The 18045-nt window shown below is 50.5% G+C and overlaps 1 protein-coding gene across 1 annotated transcript; it reads left to right on the forward strand.

Moving 5' to 3' along the window:
- The first annotated feature begins 240 nt into the window (after positions 1 to 240).
- On the forward strand, positions 241 to 17593 carry CCDC51 (coiled-coil domain containing 51). Its single transcript, XM_075321429.1, has 4 exons — positions 241 to 335; positions 431 to 736; positions 3522 to 3686; positions 16792 to 17593. The coding sequence occupies exons 2-4, from the start codon at positions 470 to 472 to the stop codon at positions 17554 to 17556; spliced, it is 1197 nt and encodes a 398-aa protein (XP_075177544.1). The 5' UTR covers positions 241 to 335; positions 431 to 469; the 3' UTR covers positions 17557 to 17593.
- The last annotated feature ends 452 nt before the right edge of the window (positions 17594 to 18045 follow it).

The following is an 18045-nucleotide window of genomic DNA, read 5'->3' on the forward strand; positions in this document are numbered from 1 at the left end:
TAATCTTCAAATAACCTAACGAAAGTTGCAGTATCTTATTAGATTTCAATAAAAACCATAACTGTGCCAGATTTTTGCAGTTATTTTCTATCTAAAACCTTTTAAGTTTAGAAATGCGCCATCTTGGTACACCCCACGGGTCCTTGCAACCTCTGGAAGGCTGATTGCAGCCATTTTGGTACACCTTTTCAGGACTAAATACGGCGGATGTTTGGTGGCCGCCATCTTGGTGCTCCCAATGTTAGCAGGAAGAGGTGAAGTCCATACAGAGCACTGTCACCTCTGTGTCATCTGGGCTGCGGAGACAGAAAGATGTACGAGGACATTGAACTAAGGTAAAAAAAAAAAGGAACTGCTGTAATGATAAATGAAGGAGATATAGAAGGCATAATTAACCCTTTTTATTGTTAACTCTTTCCATTCCTTGCAGGTCTTGTGTCAGTCTGTAGTAACGCCACAGTGTGACGCCATGAAGCCTCCTCACCCTCCGTCTGTTCTCCTGACCCAAAGAATCAGACTGCTGAGTATAAGGACGCTGTGCTCCAAACCCTCAGACGTCAGACCCCCTCCGGACGTCTCTGGGGTCACCCCTTTACAGAGATGGGTGGACACCGGCAAAACTGTGGGTAGAAAATCCATGCAGAAAGCGTCTGCCGCGGCCCAGAACTGGTGGGACCGCTACGAAGAGTTTGTCGGACTTGTGGAAGTTCGAGAAGCTCAAGGAAATGTCGCCGAGGTAAGAACACTGGTCGGTCGTCTTCTCCTTCACTTCTAAAGCGGTATTCACTATTGTTTTGGTTGCCCTTGGAAACAGACTGCAATTTAGAGCCACCTTGTAGTCAGACATGTGACCGGTGACGGAGTTCCCACAATGCACTGCTCTCCGGCGACCGGCAGAATTCTGGAGATAACTTTAGATGTCAATGGAGATGAACTCAACTTTTTATTTCTGGAATTTTCCTTTAACCTCGACATGTTCCGGCAGTCTAAGGCTGCTTTCACACCTCCGGTTTTTCCTGTGCGGCACAATCCGGCTCTTTGCAGAAAAAACGCAACCGTTTTTTTTGCCGCCGGTTGCGTTTTTTCCGCATAGACTTTCTTTAGTGCCGGATTGTGCCGCATGGCCTTGCCTTCGGTCTGGTTTTTGCCGGATGCGGCATATGTAGCCCATGCGGCGGCCGGATGGAATGTTGCCTGGCATGTTTTTTTTTGTCTGGCAAAAAAAAACGCATCCAGCCGATGCGGCGCTTTTTCCAATGCATGCCTATGGATGCCAATTGTGGCGCGATGCGGCAAAAAACGCATCCGGCCGCTGCATGCAGTTTTTTGCACTGTGCATGCTCAGTAGCGTGCCGTAACCAGCAAAAACCGGACGAGCCGCATGTAAAAACTTATGCAAAGGATGCGGTTTTTTCGCCACATCCGTTGCATAGGTTTTGGAGCCGGATTTAGCCGCACTGCTAAAACCAGATGTGTGAAAGCAGCCTAAGGCTGCTTTCACACATCAGTTTTTTGGCATCAGGCACGATCCGGCGAAAAAACTGATGCGACGGATCCGGCGAAAAAACTGAGCAGTTGCATCAGTTTTTTCCATCAGTTCCTTCAGTTTTTTTGAAAGATCCGGTGTGATACTGAGCATGCTCAGTTCAAAAAATGGATCCGGTGGCTTGATCCGTTTTTTGCCGCATTACGCTAAATCCGGCGTCCATAGGCTTCCATTATAAAACGCCGTACGGCGCCAGATCCGGCGCAATCCGTTTTTTTGCCGGACACAAAAACGTTCCCTTCAACGTTTCATCCGGCCGCTGGACAAGTAAATTTTGCCGGAGCTGGCAAAAAACGGATCAAATGCAAGGCCATCCAGCACAATCCGGCGCTAATGAAAGTCTATGGGGGAAAAAATGGATCCGGCGGCAACAGATGCCGGATCCGTTTTTTCATGTTTTTGCCGGATTGTGCCTAATGGCAAAAAACTGATGTGTGAAAGCAGCCTTACACAGTGCCTTGCAAAAGTATTCACCCCCTATTTTATTACATTACACCCTGTATTTAACCCCTTTTCCATCCGGCGACTTTCCGTTTTTATTTTCCAAACCCGTCTTCCAAGAGCCAAAACCTATTTATTTTTCCGTCAATATAGCCATATGAGGGCTTGTTTTTTGCGGGACAAGTTGTACTTTTGAATGACATCATTCATTCTGTCACATATTGCACTGGTAAATGGGTGAAAAATTCCTATTGCAGTGACATTTTAAAAAAATGCAGTTCCATGATTGTTTTGGGGTTTTTTTTTTTGCTTAAAGGGAACCTGTCATCAGAAATTTAGCTTGAAACCTAAAAGATTCCCCCTCTGCCGCTCCTGGGCTGCATTCTAGCAAGGTTCCTGTTGTTCTTGTGCCCCCTTTCTGACCAAAATAAAGACTTTATAAAGTGTTACCTTTTTGTATTCAGATCTTGATAATGGTACACGGGGGCGGGCTCTCTGGTGTCCGTTATTCTGCCTCCTGTCGCTTTAGGCCGTCCCCCATCACTCCATTCCATACTTCAGGACTCCGCCCACTGCGCCCGAGGTGCCGCGCACGCGAGGACCGCCGCTGGTGACGTGTGCGCAGGCACGAGGTTATGGGCGGCGCTGTGATTGCATCGCAAGTGCCTGCCCATCATCTTGTGCCCGCCCTTTCCCCTCTGCCTCCAGCGTTCTGCGCAAGCGCTGGCCAGATGACCCGACGTTGGAAAGTTCTGCGCAGAACGCTGGAGGCAGAGGGGAAAGGGCGGGCACGAGATGATGGGCGGGCACTTGCAATGCAATCACAGCGCCGCCCATAGTCTCGTGCCTGCGACACATGTGACCAGCGGTCCTCGTGTGCGCGGCACCTCGGACGCAGTGGGTGGCGTCCTGAAGTATAGAATGGAGCGATGGGGGACGGCCTAAAGCGACAGGAGGCAGAATAACGGACACCAGAGAGCCCACCCCCGTGTACCATTATCAAGATCTGAATACAAAAAGGTACCACTTTATAAAGTCTTTATTTTGGTCAGAAAGGGGGCACAAGAACAACAGGAACATTGCTAGAATGCAGCTCAGGAGCTGCAGAGGGGGAATCTTTTAGGTTTCAAGCTAAATTTCTGATGACAGCTTCCCTTTAACCATGTTTCTTATACAGTAAAAGTGACTTGGCATTATGATTCTCCAGGTCAATACAAGTTCAAAGATACCAAACATGTATATGTTTACTTTTATCTAAGTGGTAAAAAAAAAATCCCAATGTTTGTAAAAAAAAAAAAAAAAAATATTTATAAAATTGTGCTTTTGTTGCCATTTTCCAAGACCCATAGTGTTCTCATTTTTTGGGATCTGGGGGCTAGTAATGACTTATATATATATATATATATATATATATATTATTTATATATATATATATATATATTATTTATATATATATATATATTATTTATATATATAATATATATATATATATATATATATATATATATATTTATATATTTATTTTTTTTTACAGGCGGAGAAGGACTTCATGGTGGCTCGCGGGATTGTGCGAGAGGCTCGAGAAAATGTGGAATCCCAGCAGCTGAGGCTGAAAGAAGTGCGGGACCGGCTGGACAGAGTGTCTCGTGATGACATCCAGTATTTGGAGCTCGCCACCCTGGAGCACAAACTTCTGCAGGTAAACTACACCTTTGATGTACAGTGGGCGGGGTCAGAACACACAGCAGCCAATCAGATCAACAGAAGGGTGGCAGCAGCGGAGGAGGAGTGAGCTGATCTTGTCGCGGGCAGTGGGAGGAGTGAGCTGATCTGGTCGCGGGCAGTGGGAGGAGTGAGCTGATCTGGTCGCGGGCAGTGGGAGGAGTGAGCTGATCTGGTCGCGGGCAGTGGGAGGAGTGAGCTGCTCTGGTCGCGGGCAGTGGGAGGAGTGAGCTGCTCTGGTCGCGGGCAGTGGGAGGAGTCAGCTGCTCTGGTGGCGCGCAGTGGGAGGAGTGAGCTGATCTGGTCGCGGGCAGTGGGAGGAGGGAGCTGCTCTGGTCGCGTGCAGTGATTTTCTTGTTCCTGTAAAGATGCAAGTGAGAAATGGACCAAGACATAAGAGAGAGGTGGGATTCAGACTGTTGCATGGTTAAACATGTATAGTAATAGAAGCCATGAACGCCTCCCATCCAAAGCAGCACAGAGTATTTCAGAAGATGATGATGGTTGTTAAGCTGCTCACTCGAGTAATTTGGGGTAACACCTGACTACACTTATTTTAGTGTTGTGAGTAATGGAGAGGACTACAGACTAGTGGGAGGTTATGGATGAAAGTAAAGGGAACAGAGTCTCAGCAGCACAGAGGATTTTAGGAGTCATGTTGAAAGCATTGATCTGTCCTCTCATGTAGTGTTGTGAGTGAGAACTAAAACACATGAGAAGAAAGCAATGACCTTGTCCACAGCAGCACCCAGTATTTAAGGAGACAAACTTGTGTTACTGAAGCCGCAGGACAGCATCACTTCATTTCTGATGGGCGCGCACATTCTCACAGGGTCAGTGATACGTTCACGTAATCCGACCCTGGGAATCATCGCCCATTTCCCAGCGGTTATATATATATAAAAAAAAAAGTTGCAACTTTAGAGGACTATTATTAGCAGATATGTGGTTTCTATTGCTTCAGATACTTTTTGCTTTTGTTTTATTATGGGGAAGAAAAAAAAAATTTCTTTGTCGCTCTATTGGGAGACCCAGACAATTGGGTGTATAGCTACTGCCTCCGGAGGCCACACAAAGTATTACACTCAAAAGTGTAAGGTCCCTCCCCTTCTGCCTATACACCCCCCGTGGGATCACGGGCTCCTCAGTTTTCATGCTTTGTGCGAAGGAGGTCAGACATCCACGCATAGCTCCACTGTTTAGTCAGCAGCAGCTGCTGACTATGTCGGATGGAAGAAAAGAGGGCCCATACTAGGGCCCCCAGCATGCTCCCTTCTCACCCCACTTTTGTCGGCGGTGTTTGTTAAGGTTGAGGTATCCATTGCGGGTACGGAGGCTGGAGCCCACATGCTGCTTTCCTTCCCCATCCCCTTAGGGCTCTGGGTGAAGTGGGATCTTATCGGTCTCCAGGCACTGAGGCCGTGCTCCATCCACAGCCCCTGGGAATCTGCTGGACATGGAGCTGAGTATCCTCAGGGACATGGCCCTGCTACGTTGAGGTACTCTGTGTCCCCATAAAGGGGACCGCGCACAGACACACGGCAGCACTGCTGGGTGTGTTAGTGCGCCAGGGATGGCGGCGCTGCCCGCACTGGTGCCATCGCACACTACAGCGTGCTGGGTGTGTTAGAGTATTGGGGGACTGCCGCGCTAACCGCCGCTGCCATTTTTATCTCAGGCGCGGCTGGGACTTGTGGTGCGCCGGGGACTTCCGCGCCGACCAGGGCTTATATGCCGGGCCGCGCTTATCACTCTAGTCCCCGGCTTTTGCGGCCTACTCTCACTTCGTTACCGCCCACTGGCCTGCCAGTCAGGGTAAGGGCGTGACGCTGCACAGCACGGCAGCGCTGAGAGATGGAGCATACTTTGCATACTCCACCCCTCTCACTGTACACAGTGTGAAACCGGATTCCCGCACTTTCTGGGGCACGCCCACGGCCTCCTCCTCTACACAGGACGCCGGCAGCCATTCATGTCAGTTTTTTCTGTGACTGAGAAAAGAGACAAGTTTGGGAAGACCCTGGCAGGGATTCTGGTGGTCACACACCCGCTGTGACCGGGCGGTAAGCAGCACCTGTGGTGCTGACCCCACTAGTGCCGAAATGCACATATAGATATATGCTTGTACGCTATACATTGCACTGTTCGGTCGCACTTTTGTATTTTGGCTATATACCCTCCTTGATGGTTCGGGGGAGATAACAGCATATCGTCTGTGAAAAACAAGAGTGCAGAAGCACAGGTTTTCTATGCAGCCTGTACAGCATGTACGGCTATACTGCCGGCAGGTTTCACGGACCCCAATTGTATGCAATGCACGGCCCTTGTGGAACTGACTCAGCCGGAGTCTCTGCTAATGGTCCAGGTGATGGGGACGGAGTTTGCAGTATTTACTTCAGACTTTCTGAGACTATGGCTAACATACTAGAAGCCTTGCAGTCCAGACCAGTCCCTCAGACCATGGGCTCTGTTGATTCATTGCCCCTGGTCCCCCCCCCCCCAGTTGGTACAACAAGGTGCTCCTGGAGTATCTCAGGGATCCCAGGGTGAGGGGTCTGACTCAGACCGCAGTCCCAGACCCCATAAGCGACCTCGCTGGGAGCATCCCTCGACGTCACCGCATCATTTCAGGGTCTCAGCATAGGGACTCTCTCTATGATAAGGCGGAGGTATCTGATCAGGATTCTGATCCTGAGAACGTTCTCTACCTGGATACACCTGATTGTGACACCGTAGTGAACGATCTTACGGCGTCCATCAACCATATGTTGGTTATTTCTCCCTCAGCTCCTACGCCTGAGGAGTCAGCTTCTCAGCAGGAGAAGTTCCGTTTCAGGTTCCCCAAGCGTACATTGAGTACGCTTTCTGGATCACTCTGACTTCAGGGAGGCAGTCCAGAACCACCAGGCTTCTCCAGATATCGCTTTTTCAAAACGCCTTAAGGATACACGTTATCTCTTCCCTTTTGACGTTGTCAAGGGCTGGGTTCAGTGTTCCAATGTGGACCTCCTATCTCCAGCGGCTAAATCCTTAGTTGCAGTGGAAGATATGGCTTCACTCAAAGATGCCACTGACAGACAGATGGAGTTCTGGTTGAAATCCATCTATGAAGCTATTGCCGTGTCTTTGCTCCAGCATTCACAGCCGTCTGGGCGCTCCAAGCGGTCTCAGCGGCTCAAGCGCAAATTGAGGCAGTCACACGTATGTCTGCGTCGCAGGCTGCGTCTTTAACATCTCAAACGTCAGCGTTTGCGTCATACGCCATTAATGCTGTCCTGGACTCGGCGAGCCGGAAGGCGGTTGCGTCCGACAATTCAGTGGTAATACGCAGAGCCTTGTGGTTGTGGGAATGGAAGGCAGATTCTGCTTCCAAAAAAGTGCCTAACCAGTTTACCATTCTCTGGCGACCGCTTGTTTGGTGAGCGACTGGATGAAATCATCAAACAATCCAAGGGAAAGGATACATCCTTTCCTCAGGCTACACCGATCATACCCCAACAGAGGAGGGGACAGTCGAGGTTTCGGTCCTTGCGGGGCGCAGGCAGGTCCAATTCTCCTCGTCCAAAAGGCCTCAGAAGGATCAGAGGAACTCCGACGCGTAGCGGTCTAAATCACGCCCTAAAAAGACCGCCGGAGGCGCCGCTACCAAGGCGGCTTCCTCATGACTTACGGCCTCCTCACACCGCATCCTCGGTCGATGGCAGGCTCTCCCGCTTTTGCGACACCTGGCTGCCACAAGTAAAAGTCCGTTGGGTGAGAGACATTTTGTCTCACGGTTACAGGATAGAGTTCAGCTCTCGTCCTCCGACTCGATTCTTCAGAACATCTCCGCCTCCCGAGCGAGCCAAGGCTCTGCTGCAGGCGGTGGGCATTCTGAAGGCAGAAGGAGTGGTGGTCCCGGTTCCTCTTCAGCAACAGGGTCACGGTTTCTACTCCAACCTGTTTGTGGTTCCAAAGAAGGACAGGTCCTTCTGTCCTATGTTGGACCTAAAACTGCTCAACAAACACGTAAGGACCAGGCGGTTCCGGATGGAATCCCTCCGCTCCGTCATCGCCTCAATGTCCCAAGGAGATTTCCTAGCATCGATCGATATCAGGATGCTTATCTCCACGTACCAATTGCTCCTGAGCATCAGCGCTTCTTGCGCTTCGCCATAGGAGACGAACACCTTCAGTTCGCGGCACTGCCGTTCGGCCTGGCGACAGCCCCAAGGGTTTTCACCAAGGTCATGGCTACAGTAGTTGCGGTCCTCCACTCTCAGGGTCACTCAGTGATACCCTACTTAGACGATCTGCTGGTCAAGGCACCCTCTCAAGAGGCATGCCAACACAGCCTCAACGTTACTCTGGAGATTCTACAGAGTTTTAGGTGGATCATCAATTTTCCAAAGTCAAATCTGACACCGGTCCAATCGCTGACATATCTTGGCATGGAGTTTCTTACTCTTCCAGCGATAGTGAAGCTTCCGCTGGACAAACAGCGGTCACTACAGACAGGGGTACAATCTCTCCTTCAAGGTCGGTCACACCCCTTGAGGCGCCTCATGCACTTCCTGGGGAAGATGGTGGCAGCAATGGAAGCAGTCCCTTTCGCGCAGTTTCACCTGCGCCCTCTTCAATGGGACATCCTACGCAAGTGGGACAGGATGCCGACGTCCCTAGACAGGAACGTCTCCCTCTCTCAAGCAACCAAAGCTTCCCTTCGGTGGTGGCTTCTTCCCACCTCATTATCGAAAGGGAAATCTTGCCTAACCCCGTCCTGGGCGGTGGTCACGACGGACGCGAGTCTGTCAGGGTGGGGAGCGATCTTTCTCCACCACAGGGCTCAGGGTACGTGGACTCAGCAAGAGTCCTCACTTCAGATCAATGTTCTGGAGATCAGGGCAGTGTATCTTGCCCTAAAAGCGTTCCAGCAGTGGCTGGAAGGCAGGCAGATCCGAATTCAGTCGGACAACTCCACAGCGGTGGCTTACATCAACCACCAAGGTGGGACACGCAGTCGGCAAGCCTTCCAGGAAGTCCGGCGGATTCTGCTGTGGGTGGAAGCCACAGCACCCACCATATCCGCAGTTCACATCCCGAGCGTAGAAAACTGGGAAGCAGACTTTCTCAGTCGCCAGGGCATGGATGCAGGGGAATGGTCCCTTCACCCGGACGTGTTTCAGGAGATCTGTTGCCGCTGGGGGATGCCGGACGTCGACCTAATGGCGTCTCAGCACAACAACAAGGTCCCGGCATTCATGGCGCGGTCTCACGATCACAGAGCTCTGGCGGCAGACGCCTTCGTTCATGATTGGTCGCAGTTTCAACTCCCTTATGCGTTCCATCCTCTGGCACTGTTGCCCAGAGTGTTACGCAAGATCAGGTCCGACTGCCGCCGCGCCATCCTCGTCGCTCCAAAATGGCCAACGAGGTCGTGGTACCCGGATCTGTGGCATCTCACGGTAGGCCAACCGGGGGAACTATCAGACCGACCAGACTTGCTGTCTCAAGGGTCGTTTTTTCCTTCTGAATTCTGCGACCCTCAACCTGACTGTGTGGCCATTGAGTCCTGGATCCTAGCATCTGCAGGGTTATCTCAAGGGGTCATTACCACTATGAGACAGGCCAGGAAACCAACGTCCGCCAAGATCTACCACAGAACGTGGAAGATATTCTTATCTGGGTCCTCTGCTCAGGGAGTTTCTCCCTGGCCAATTGCCTTGCCTACTTTCTTTCCTTCCTGCAATTCGGTTGGAAAAAGGTTTGTTGCTCGGTTCCCTTAAGGGACAAATCTCAGCGCTCTCTGTATTTTTTTCAGAAGCACCTAGCAAGACTACCTCAAGTACGCACGTTCCTGCAGGGGGTTTGCCGCTTAGTCCTTCCTTACAAACGACTGTTAGAACCCTGTGATTTGAACAGGGTGCTGATGGTTCTGCAGAAACCACCATTCGAGCCTATGAGGGATTTTTCTCTCTCACGCCTTTCGCAGAAAGTGGTTTTCCTAGGGGCAGTCACTTCACTTCGGAGAGTGTCTGTCGGGGCAGCATTGTCGGGCAAACTCCCCTTCCTGGTGTCTCACCAGGTCAAGGGGTTCTGCGTCCGGTTCCGGAATTTCTCCCTAAGGTGGAATCCCCCCTTTCATCTCAATCAGGGTATCCGTACCCTCTGTTTGTCTTCATCCAGTTCACCAATGTGAAAAGGATTTGCACTTGATTAGATCTGGTGAGAGCACTCAGACTCTTCATCGATCGTACGGCGTCCCTGCGCCGCTCGGAAGCACTCTTGTCCTTGTCGCTGGCCAGCGTAAAGGAACACAAGCTTCCAAATCAAGACTGGCTCAGTGGTTCAAGGAACCAATTCTCTAGCTTATCGTGCTGCTGGGCTTACGGTTCCCTCAGGGCTGAAGGTCCATTCTACCAGAGCGGTGGATGCGTCCTGGGCTTGAGGCACCAGGCTACGGCTCAGCTTGTGTGTCAGGCGGCTACCTGGTCCAGCCTCCACACTTTCACGAAACACTGTCAGGTGTATACCTATGCTTCGGCGGATGCCAGCATAGGCAGACGAGTCCTTCAGGCGGCGGTTGCCCACCTGTAGAAAGGGGCCGTTTTACGGCTCTATTACGAGGTATTATTTTACCCACCCAGGGACTGCTTTTGGACATCCCAATTGTCTGGGTCTCCCAATAGAGCGACAAAGAAGGGAATTTTGTTTACTTACCGTAAATTCCTTTTCTTCTAGCTCTAATTGGGAGACCCAGCACCCGCCCCTGTTTTTTTGTATACACATGTTGTTCATGTTGAATGGTTTCAGTTCTCCGATATTCCTTCGGATTGAATTTGCTTAAACCAGTTTATTGGCTTTCCTCCTTCTTGCTTTTGCACTAAAACTGAGGAGCCCGTGATCCCACGGGGGGTGTATAGGCAGAAGGGGAGGGGCCTTACACTTTTGAGTGTAATACTTTGTGTGGCCTCCGGAGGCAGTAGCTATACACCCAATTGTCTGGGTCTCCCAATTAGAGCTAGAAGAAAAGGAATTTACGGTAAGTAAACAAAATTCCCTTCATTTTCTTTATTAAGAATAAAAAAACAAATCCGTAATTAACCGTTTTGTGAAGACATCACATGACTCCCAACATGTAGGGCTGTGGTCTGTAGCCTGCGGCTGTTGGGGGGGCCGCGGGGTGCACAGCTGATCAGTGCAGGGATCTGGTAGCACATCCCGGTTAGTGTTCAGCAAGGCATGAATTAAAATACATATATTACATACTTTATATATAATTTATTTGTGTGTGTATGTGTGTGTGTATATATATATATATATATATATATATATATATATATATATATATATATATATATATATATATATATATATATATATATATATATATATATATATATATATATATATATATATATATATATATATATATATATATATAATTATTTATTTTATTTGCAAAAGTCCACACTCCCTTTAGGCCAGACTATAAATTTCTCAGAAGTGTGTATGCAATCTTTCTCTCCCGCCCCCTCTCTTTCTCTCCCGCCCCCCCTCTCTTTCTCTCCCGCCCCCCCTCTCTTTCTCTCCCGCCCCCCCTCTCTTTCTCTCCCGCCCCCCCCCCCTCTTTCTCTCCCGCCCCCCCCCTCTTTCTCTCCCGCCCCCCCCCTCTTTCTCTCCCGCCCCCCCCCCTCTTTCTCTCCCGCCCCCCCCTCTCTTTCTCTCCCGCCCCCCCTCTTTCTCTCCCGCCCCCCCCTCTCTTTCTCTCCCGCCCCCCCTCTCTTTCTCTCCCGCCCCCCCTCTCTTTCTCTCCTGCCCTCTTCCTCGCCCTCCCGCCCCCTCTTTCTCGCCCCTTCCCCCCATCTTTCTCGCCCTTTCCCCCCCCATCTTTCTCGCCCTTTCCCCCCCCATCTTTCTCGCCCTTTCCCCCCCCATCTTTCTCGCCCTTTCCCCCCCCCATCTTTCTCGCCCTTCCCCCCCATCTTTCTCGCCCTTCCCCCCCCCCCATCTTTCTCGCCCTTCCCACCCCCCCCCCATCTTTCTCGCCCTCCCCCCCCCCCCCTCTCTTTCTCTCCCGCCCCCCTCTCTTTCTCTCCCGCCCCCCTCTCTTTCTCTCCCGCCCCCCTCTCTTTCTCTCCCGCCCCCCTCTCTTTCTCTCCCGCCCCCCTCTCTTTCTCTCCCGCCCCCCTCTCTCTCTCCCGCCCCCCCTCTCTTTCTCTCCCGCCCTCTTCCTCGCCCTCCCGCCCCCTCTTTCTCGCCCTTCCCCCCCCATCTTTCTCGCCCTTCCCCCCCCCCCATCTTTCTCGCCCTTCCCCCCCCCCCATCTTTCTCGCCCTTCCCCCCCCCCCCATCTTTCTCGCCCTTCCCCCCCCCCATCTTTCTCGCCCTTCCCCCCCCCCCATCTTTCTCGCCCTTCCCCCCCCATCTTTCTCGCCCTTCCCCCCCCATCTTTCTCGCCCTTCCCCCCCCCCATCTTTCTCGCCCTTCCCCCCCCCCCATCTTTCTCGCCCTTCCCCCCCCCATCTTTCTCGCCCTTCCCCCCCCCCCATCTTTCTCGCCCTCCCCCCCATCTTTCTCGCCCCCCCCCCCCATCTTTCTCGCCCTTTCCCCCCCCATCTTTCTCGCCCTTTCCCCCCCCATCTTTCTCGCCCTTTCCCCCCCATCTTTCTCGCCCTTTCCCCCCCCCCATCTTTCTCGCCCTTTCCCCCCCCCCATCTTTCTCGCCCTTCCCCCCCATCTTTCTCGCCCTTCCCCCCCCCCATCTTTCTCGCCCTTCCCCCCCCCCCATCTTTCTCGCCCTTCCCCCCCCCCCATCTTTCTCGCCCTTCCCCCCCCCCCATCTTTCTCGCCCTTCCCCCCCCATCTTTCTCGCCCTTCCCCCCCCATCTTTCTCGCCCTTCCCCCCCCCCATCTTTCTCGCCCTTCCCCCCCCCCATCTTTCTCGCCCTTCCCCCCCCCCCATCTTTCTCGCCCTTCCCCCCCCCATCTTTCTCGCCCTTCCCCCCCCCCATCTTTCTCGCCCTCCCCCCCCATCTTTCTCGCCCCCCCCCCCCATCTTTCTCGCCCTTTCCCCCCCATTTCTCGGCCACCCCCCACCCTCTTTCTCGCCCTTCCTCCCCCCCCTTCTCGCCCTTCCCCCCCCCCCTCTCCTCCAGCCTGTGGACTTGTGTGGTGCTGTTTGTTTTTTGTTTGTTTTCCCCTTGTACTTACCCGTTTAATATAATCCATCCAGTAAAGTCCCCCAGAAGTCACTAATTTTACAGCTAAGCCTGAGGGTATGTGCGCACGTTGCTTTTTACCTGCTTTTTACCTGCTTTTTTGCTGCTTTTTCTTCTGCGCTGTTTAATGCCAAAATGGATGTGTTCTTCTATTCAAGCAAAGTCTATGGGAATTTGGGTTTCTTGTTCACACTATGTTGTTCAAAATGCTGCCTTTTTGAGGCAGAACTTTGGTCAAAAACTCAGCTTTTCAAAGAAGCAACATGTCAATTGTTTTTGCCATTTGGGTTTTGCACTGCAAAGCTGAGTTTTTGACCAAAGTTCTGCCTCAAAAAGGCAAGCATTTTGAACAACATAGTGTGAACAAGAAACCCAAATTCCCATAGACTTTGCTTGAATAGAAGAACACATCCATTTTGGCATTAAACAGCGCAGAAGAAAAAGCAGCAAAAAAGCAGGTAAAAAGCAGGTAAAAAGCAACGTGCGCACATACCCTAATTCTATTCATTCTAATTAGTAAAGTATTGATTTCCATTAGGGGGATCTGTTTAGGAACAGCTTGTGCGATCTCAGATTATTTCCGGGGTCATTAATCTTCCCCGTTTCCTCTTCTCAGATCTCGGAGTCAGGGGCCTAATAATCAGATTCTGTCTCTCCAGACCCTGATTAATCTGATCAGTGGAGTCGGGTGCAGCTCGTGTGTTGGGTTCTGAGCAGGGAACATATTAATGAAAACAACACTGTGCACAGTAAAATGAAATGTTTTATTATTTTTCATCTATGGGTGGACTGACGAGTTTGCTCCTGGAAGCCCAAAAGGAGCCGATCAGCTTGCAGGAGGCGATCCAGGAGCATGTGTCCGTGCATCGGTTCCAGCAGAGGGACCTCATTGTAGCAGTGGCTCCGTAATTTAAAGGGTAATTTTTGCCATCATCACATATGGATATTGTCGGATAGCGCTTGTAAAAACAAGCAATTTGGTAATTTACTGTATATTAAAATTTTCAACCGTTCTTGAGATATTAACACTTTTCTCTTATGGCTCGTTGCCTTGGAGACCGACCACCGCTGCTGTCTATAGCCTGTAAGCACTGTGCTGAAGCTGGCCGGGATTTGGAGGTAACCGCGCACTTCCGGCGATCCTTACTAGTTTCGAAACCTTGTTTATAAGGCCAATAGAAAAGATCTTCTAAGCACGGCGTTTGTTCTGCTGTCTATGAACGGTGGTCGGTCTCCAAGGCAACAGGCATAAACAAAAGAAACAGTGTTAATATCTAAAAAATGGCTGAAAATGGTAAGACGCAGTGAATTGCAAAATTGCTTGTATTTACAAGGTCTATCCAATAATATCCATTTAGGAAGATGAGAAAAACCCGTTTAACCCATCAGGTAGGCGGTATATAGAGGAAAAGAGTCGAAGTACCAAAATTGCCATTTACACACAACACCCATTGTGAGCAAACAGCTGCAGTGTAAAGCATGGGGGAGAAGTGGATCAACAGATCAATGCTCTCACTATAAAAAGTGTATCTTAGGCTACTTTCACACATCCGGTTTGAGCAGTGCAGCTCAATCCGGCTGTGAAACCTATGCAACGGATGCGGCGAAAACACTGCATCCTTTGCATAAGTTTTTACATGCGGCCGGTCCGTTTTTTTCCGGTTGCGGCACGCTACTGAGCATGCAAAGTGGAAGAAACCGCATGCGGCGGCCGGATGCGGTTTTTGCCGAATCCGGCGACCATAGGCATGCATTGAAAAATGCGCCGCAGCGGCCGGATGCGGCGCGATGCGTTTTTTTTGCCGGAGCAAAAAACGTTGCAGGCAACGTTCCATCCGGCCGCGGCATCGGCTAAATCTGCCGCATGCGGCAAAACCGGACCGAACGCAGGCCCATGCGGCACAATACGGCACTAATGTAAGTCTATGCAAAAAAAAAAACGCAACCGGCGGCAAAAAAAACGGTTGCGGTTTTTCTGCAGAGCGCCGTATTGTGCCGCAGAGCAAAAACCGGATGTGTGAAAGTAGCCTCAGGCTGCTTTTCACACATCAGTTTCTTTGCGTCAGGCACGATCCGGGGAAAAAACTGATCAGTTGCATCAGTTTTTACCATCAGTTCCTTCAGTTTTTTGATGGATCCGTTGTGATACTGAGCATGCTCAGTTCAAAAAAATGAATCCGGCGGCCGTATCCGTTTTTTTGCCGCATTATACTGGTTCCGGTTTCCATAAGCTTCTATTATAAAACACGCTGTACGTGATCCGGCGCGATACGTTTTTTTGCCGGAGACAAAAAACGCTCCCCCTCAGCGTTCTATCAGGTCGCCGGACAAGCAAATTTTCGAGCGAAAGCCGGATGGAACGCAAGGCCATCCGGCGCTAATAGAAGTCTGTGAGGGAAAAACTGATCCGGCGGCAAAAGATGCCGGATTGTGCCTGATGGCAAAAAACTGATGTGTGAAAGCAGCCTAAGAAACGGGGAAAAAAATCGAAGCGTCAAAATTGCCATTTACACATAGCACCCATTGTAAGCAAGCAGAGCTACAGTGTAAAGCATGGGGGAGAAATAGATCAACAGACCAATGCACTAACTATAAAAAGTGTATCTAAGAATCTAAGAAAGAGGGGAAAAAAAATCAAAGCCATTTACACATAGCAGCCATTGTGAGCAAGTAGGGCTGCAGTGTAAAGCATGGGGGAGAAATGGATCAACAAATCAATGCAGTAATTAGAAAAACAAAGTAGATCTCAGACTACCAAAGACTCTGATAGACAATGTATCTTAGGGTACCATCACACTTTAGCGACGCTCCAGCGATCCCACCACTTACTTACTTATTTAGTTATGCGCCTTGCTCTTCAAGTGATCTTTATTGGTCAACCACTCATGGGGAGGTTAATGTGTCATGAGTGTGTCCTGCCCGTGAGATACCTCGGGTGAGTCTGGAATTAGCAGGTCCCAACGTCTTATTGCTTGCAGATCCACTACTGATACTTGAATGACATCTTCTTGCTAGTAGGTCTATAACAGTTAGGGTACAGTCTCACTAAACGACGTACCAGAGATTCCGACCACGATATGACCTGGTCATGATCGCTGGTGCGTCGCTACATGGTCGCTGGTGAGCTGTCAATCAGGCAGATCTCACCAGTGACCAGCCACCAGCGACGCGTGGAAGCGATGCTGCGCTTGGTAATTAAAGTAAATATCGGGTAACCAAGCGCTTGGTTACCCGATATTTACCTTGGTTACAAGCACACACCGCTTACCGCTGGCTCCCTGCACTCCTAGTCAGAGTACACATCGGGTTAATAAGCGTACCGCTTTGCTTATTTACCCGATGTGTACTCTGGCTACGTGTGCAGGGAGCCGGCACTGGCAGCCTGAGAGCGGAGGACGCTAGTAACCAAGGTAAATATCGGGTAACCAAGCAAAGGGCTTTGCTTGGTTACCCAATATTTACCCCTGTTACAGCTTACCGCAGGCTGCCAGACGCCGGCTCCCTGCTCACTGAACATTCAGATCGTTGCTCTCTCGCTGTCACACACAGAGATGTGTGCTTCACAGCATGAGAGTAACGTCCAAAAAATGAACCAGCACTGTGTGTAACGAGCAGCGATCTCACAGCAGGGGCCAGATCTCTGCTCATTGTCACACACAGCGAGATCGCTAATGAGGTCACTGGTATGTCACAAAAACCGTGACTCAGCAGCGATCTCGCTATGTGAGAAGTAGCCCTAAGCTGGAGTCACTGATCAATGATGTGCCGATAGGGGGCTGAGATTAAATTGGGGAGGACCAGTCAGTCCTTGGATTCTAAGGACCACCTAGGACAGGTTGGCATCTTAGTTCCCCCCTATAACTTCTCCTTTTCTTTACTCAGGAAGAAAAAAGATTGCGATTGTCCTACACGAACGCCGAGGAGTCGGAACGAGAGAAGTTTGCGCTTTTCTCCGCCTCCGTGAGAGAGAGTCACGAAAAAGAGAGGACCAGAGCCGAGCGGACTAAGAACTGGTCCATCATCGGCTCCATACTGGGGGCCATCATCGGGGTCATGGGATCGACCTATATAAACCGCGTCCGGCTCCAGGAATTGAAAAATTTGCTCCTGGAAGCCCAGAAGGGACCGGTCAGCCTGCAGGAGGCGATCCAGGAGCACGCGTCCGTGCACCAGTCCCAGCAGAGGGACCTCGGGGACCTCATTGTATCATTAAGAAACATGGTGCCTACTGCTCCAGAACCTGGATACGTGGGGTCTCCGGCATCTCAATCCGGATCTCCCACCTCGAGTTCGGACCAGGTATTATCGGCCATTAGGGAACACATGACGTATACGCAAGAAACCGGGAAGAACGTGGAAAGTTTGCAGCAGAAATACGGAAACCTGGAGAAGAGTCTGGGGAACATAGCGACTGATCTGCACAATGTGAAGTCTAAGGTGTCCTCCAAGACGGCGGATGGGTTCATCATTGGCTCCGGGGACGGTGGCCTGGAAGGGTCATTCCAAGACGTAATACTTGAATTATCGGACGCGGAGCAGAGACTGAGCGTCCAGATCAGCAGGAGCTCTGTATACAGCGCCGCGCTCACGTGCACGCTCCTCGCCGTCTCCGTCCCGATATTGTACATTTTACTTAAAGGAAACTAATATAATAAAACTGACAACTAGCGACATTTTACACAAAGATTTGGCTTTATTGTCAAGATTCACATTTTTATTATTTCCAACCCTCAAAAGAAAAAACGTGTTCACAGTTTTTCGTGTGTCTAGGAAATCCGAGTATCATCCAGAGATAAGCAGCCGCCGGAGAATCTAGTGCCGCTTATCTTCAGGAAAAAATGCAACCGCACTACAGTTATCAATAAAACATCTGCCAAATGTCTAACGTCCATGGTCACCTTTTACTGCTGCCTCCAAAATCCTGATATGAAGGCACAAGGCCGTCCTGCAGTGTGCACAATTATGACTGTAGCGCCCCTAATGTGTACAGGTTGTGTCTGGTATTGCAGTTTAGCTACTTGGAAATGAATTGGGGTCTACACATCCTGTAGGTGATGGTGGCGCTGTTTCTGGAACAAAACAGCCAAGTTAATTTTTAATTTTGCCAGAAACAGCGCCACCCTTGTCTACAGGCCG

Source organism: Anomaloglossus baeobatrachus, chromosome 8 (genome assembly GCF_048569485.1).
Source record: "Anomaloglossus baeobatrachus isolate aAnoBae1 chromosome 8, aAnoBae1.hap1, whole genome shotgun sequence".
Lineage (NCBI taxonomy): Eukaryota > Metazoa > Chordata > Amphibia > Anura > Aromobatidae > Anomaloglossus > Anomaloglossus baeobatrachus.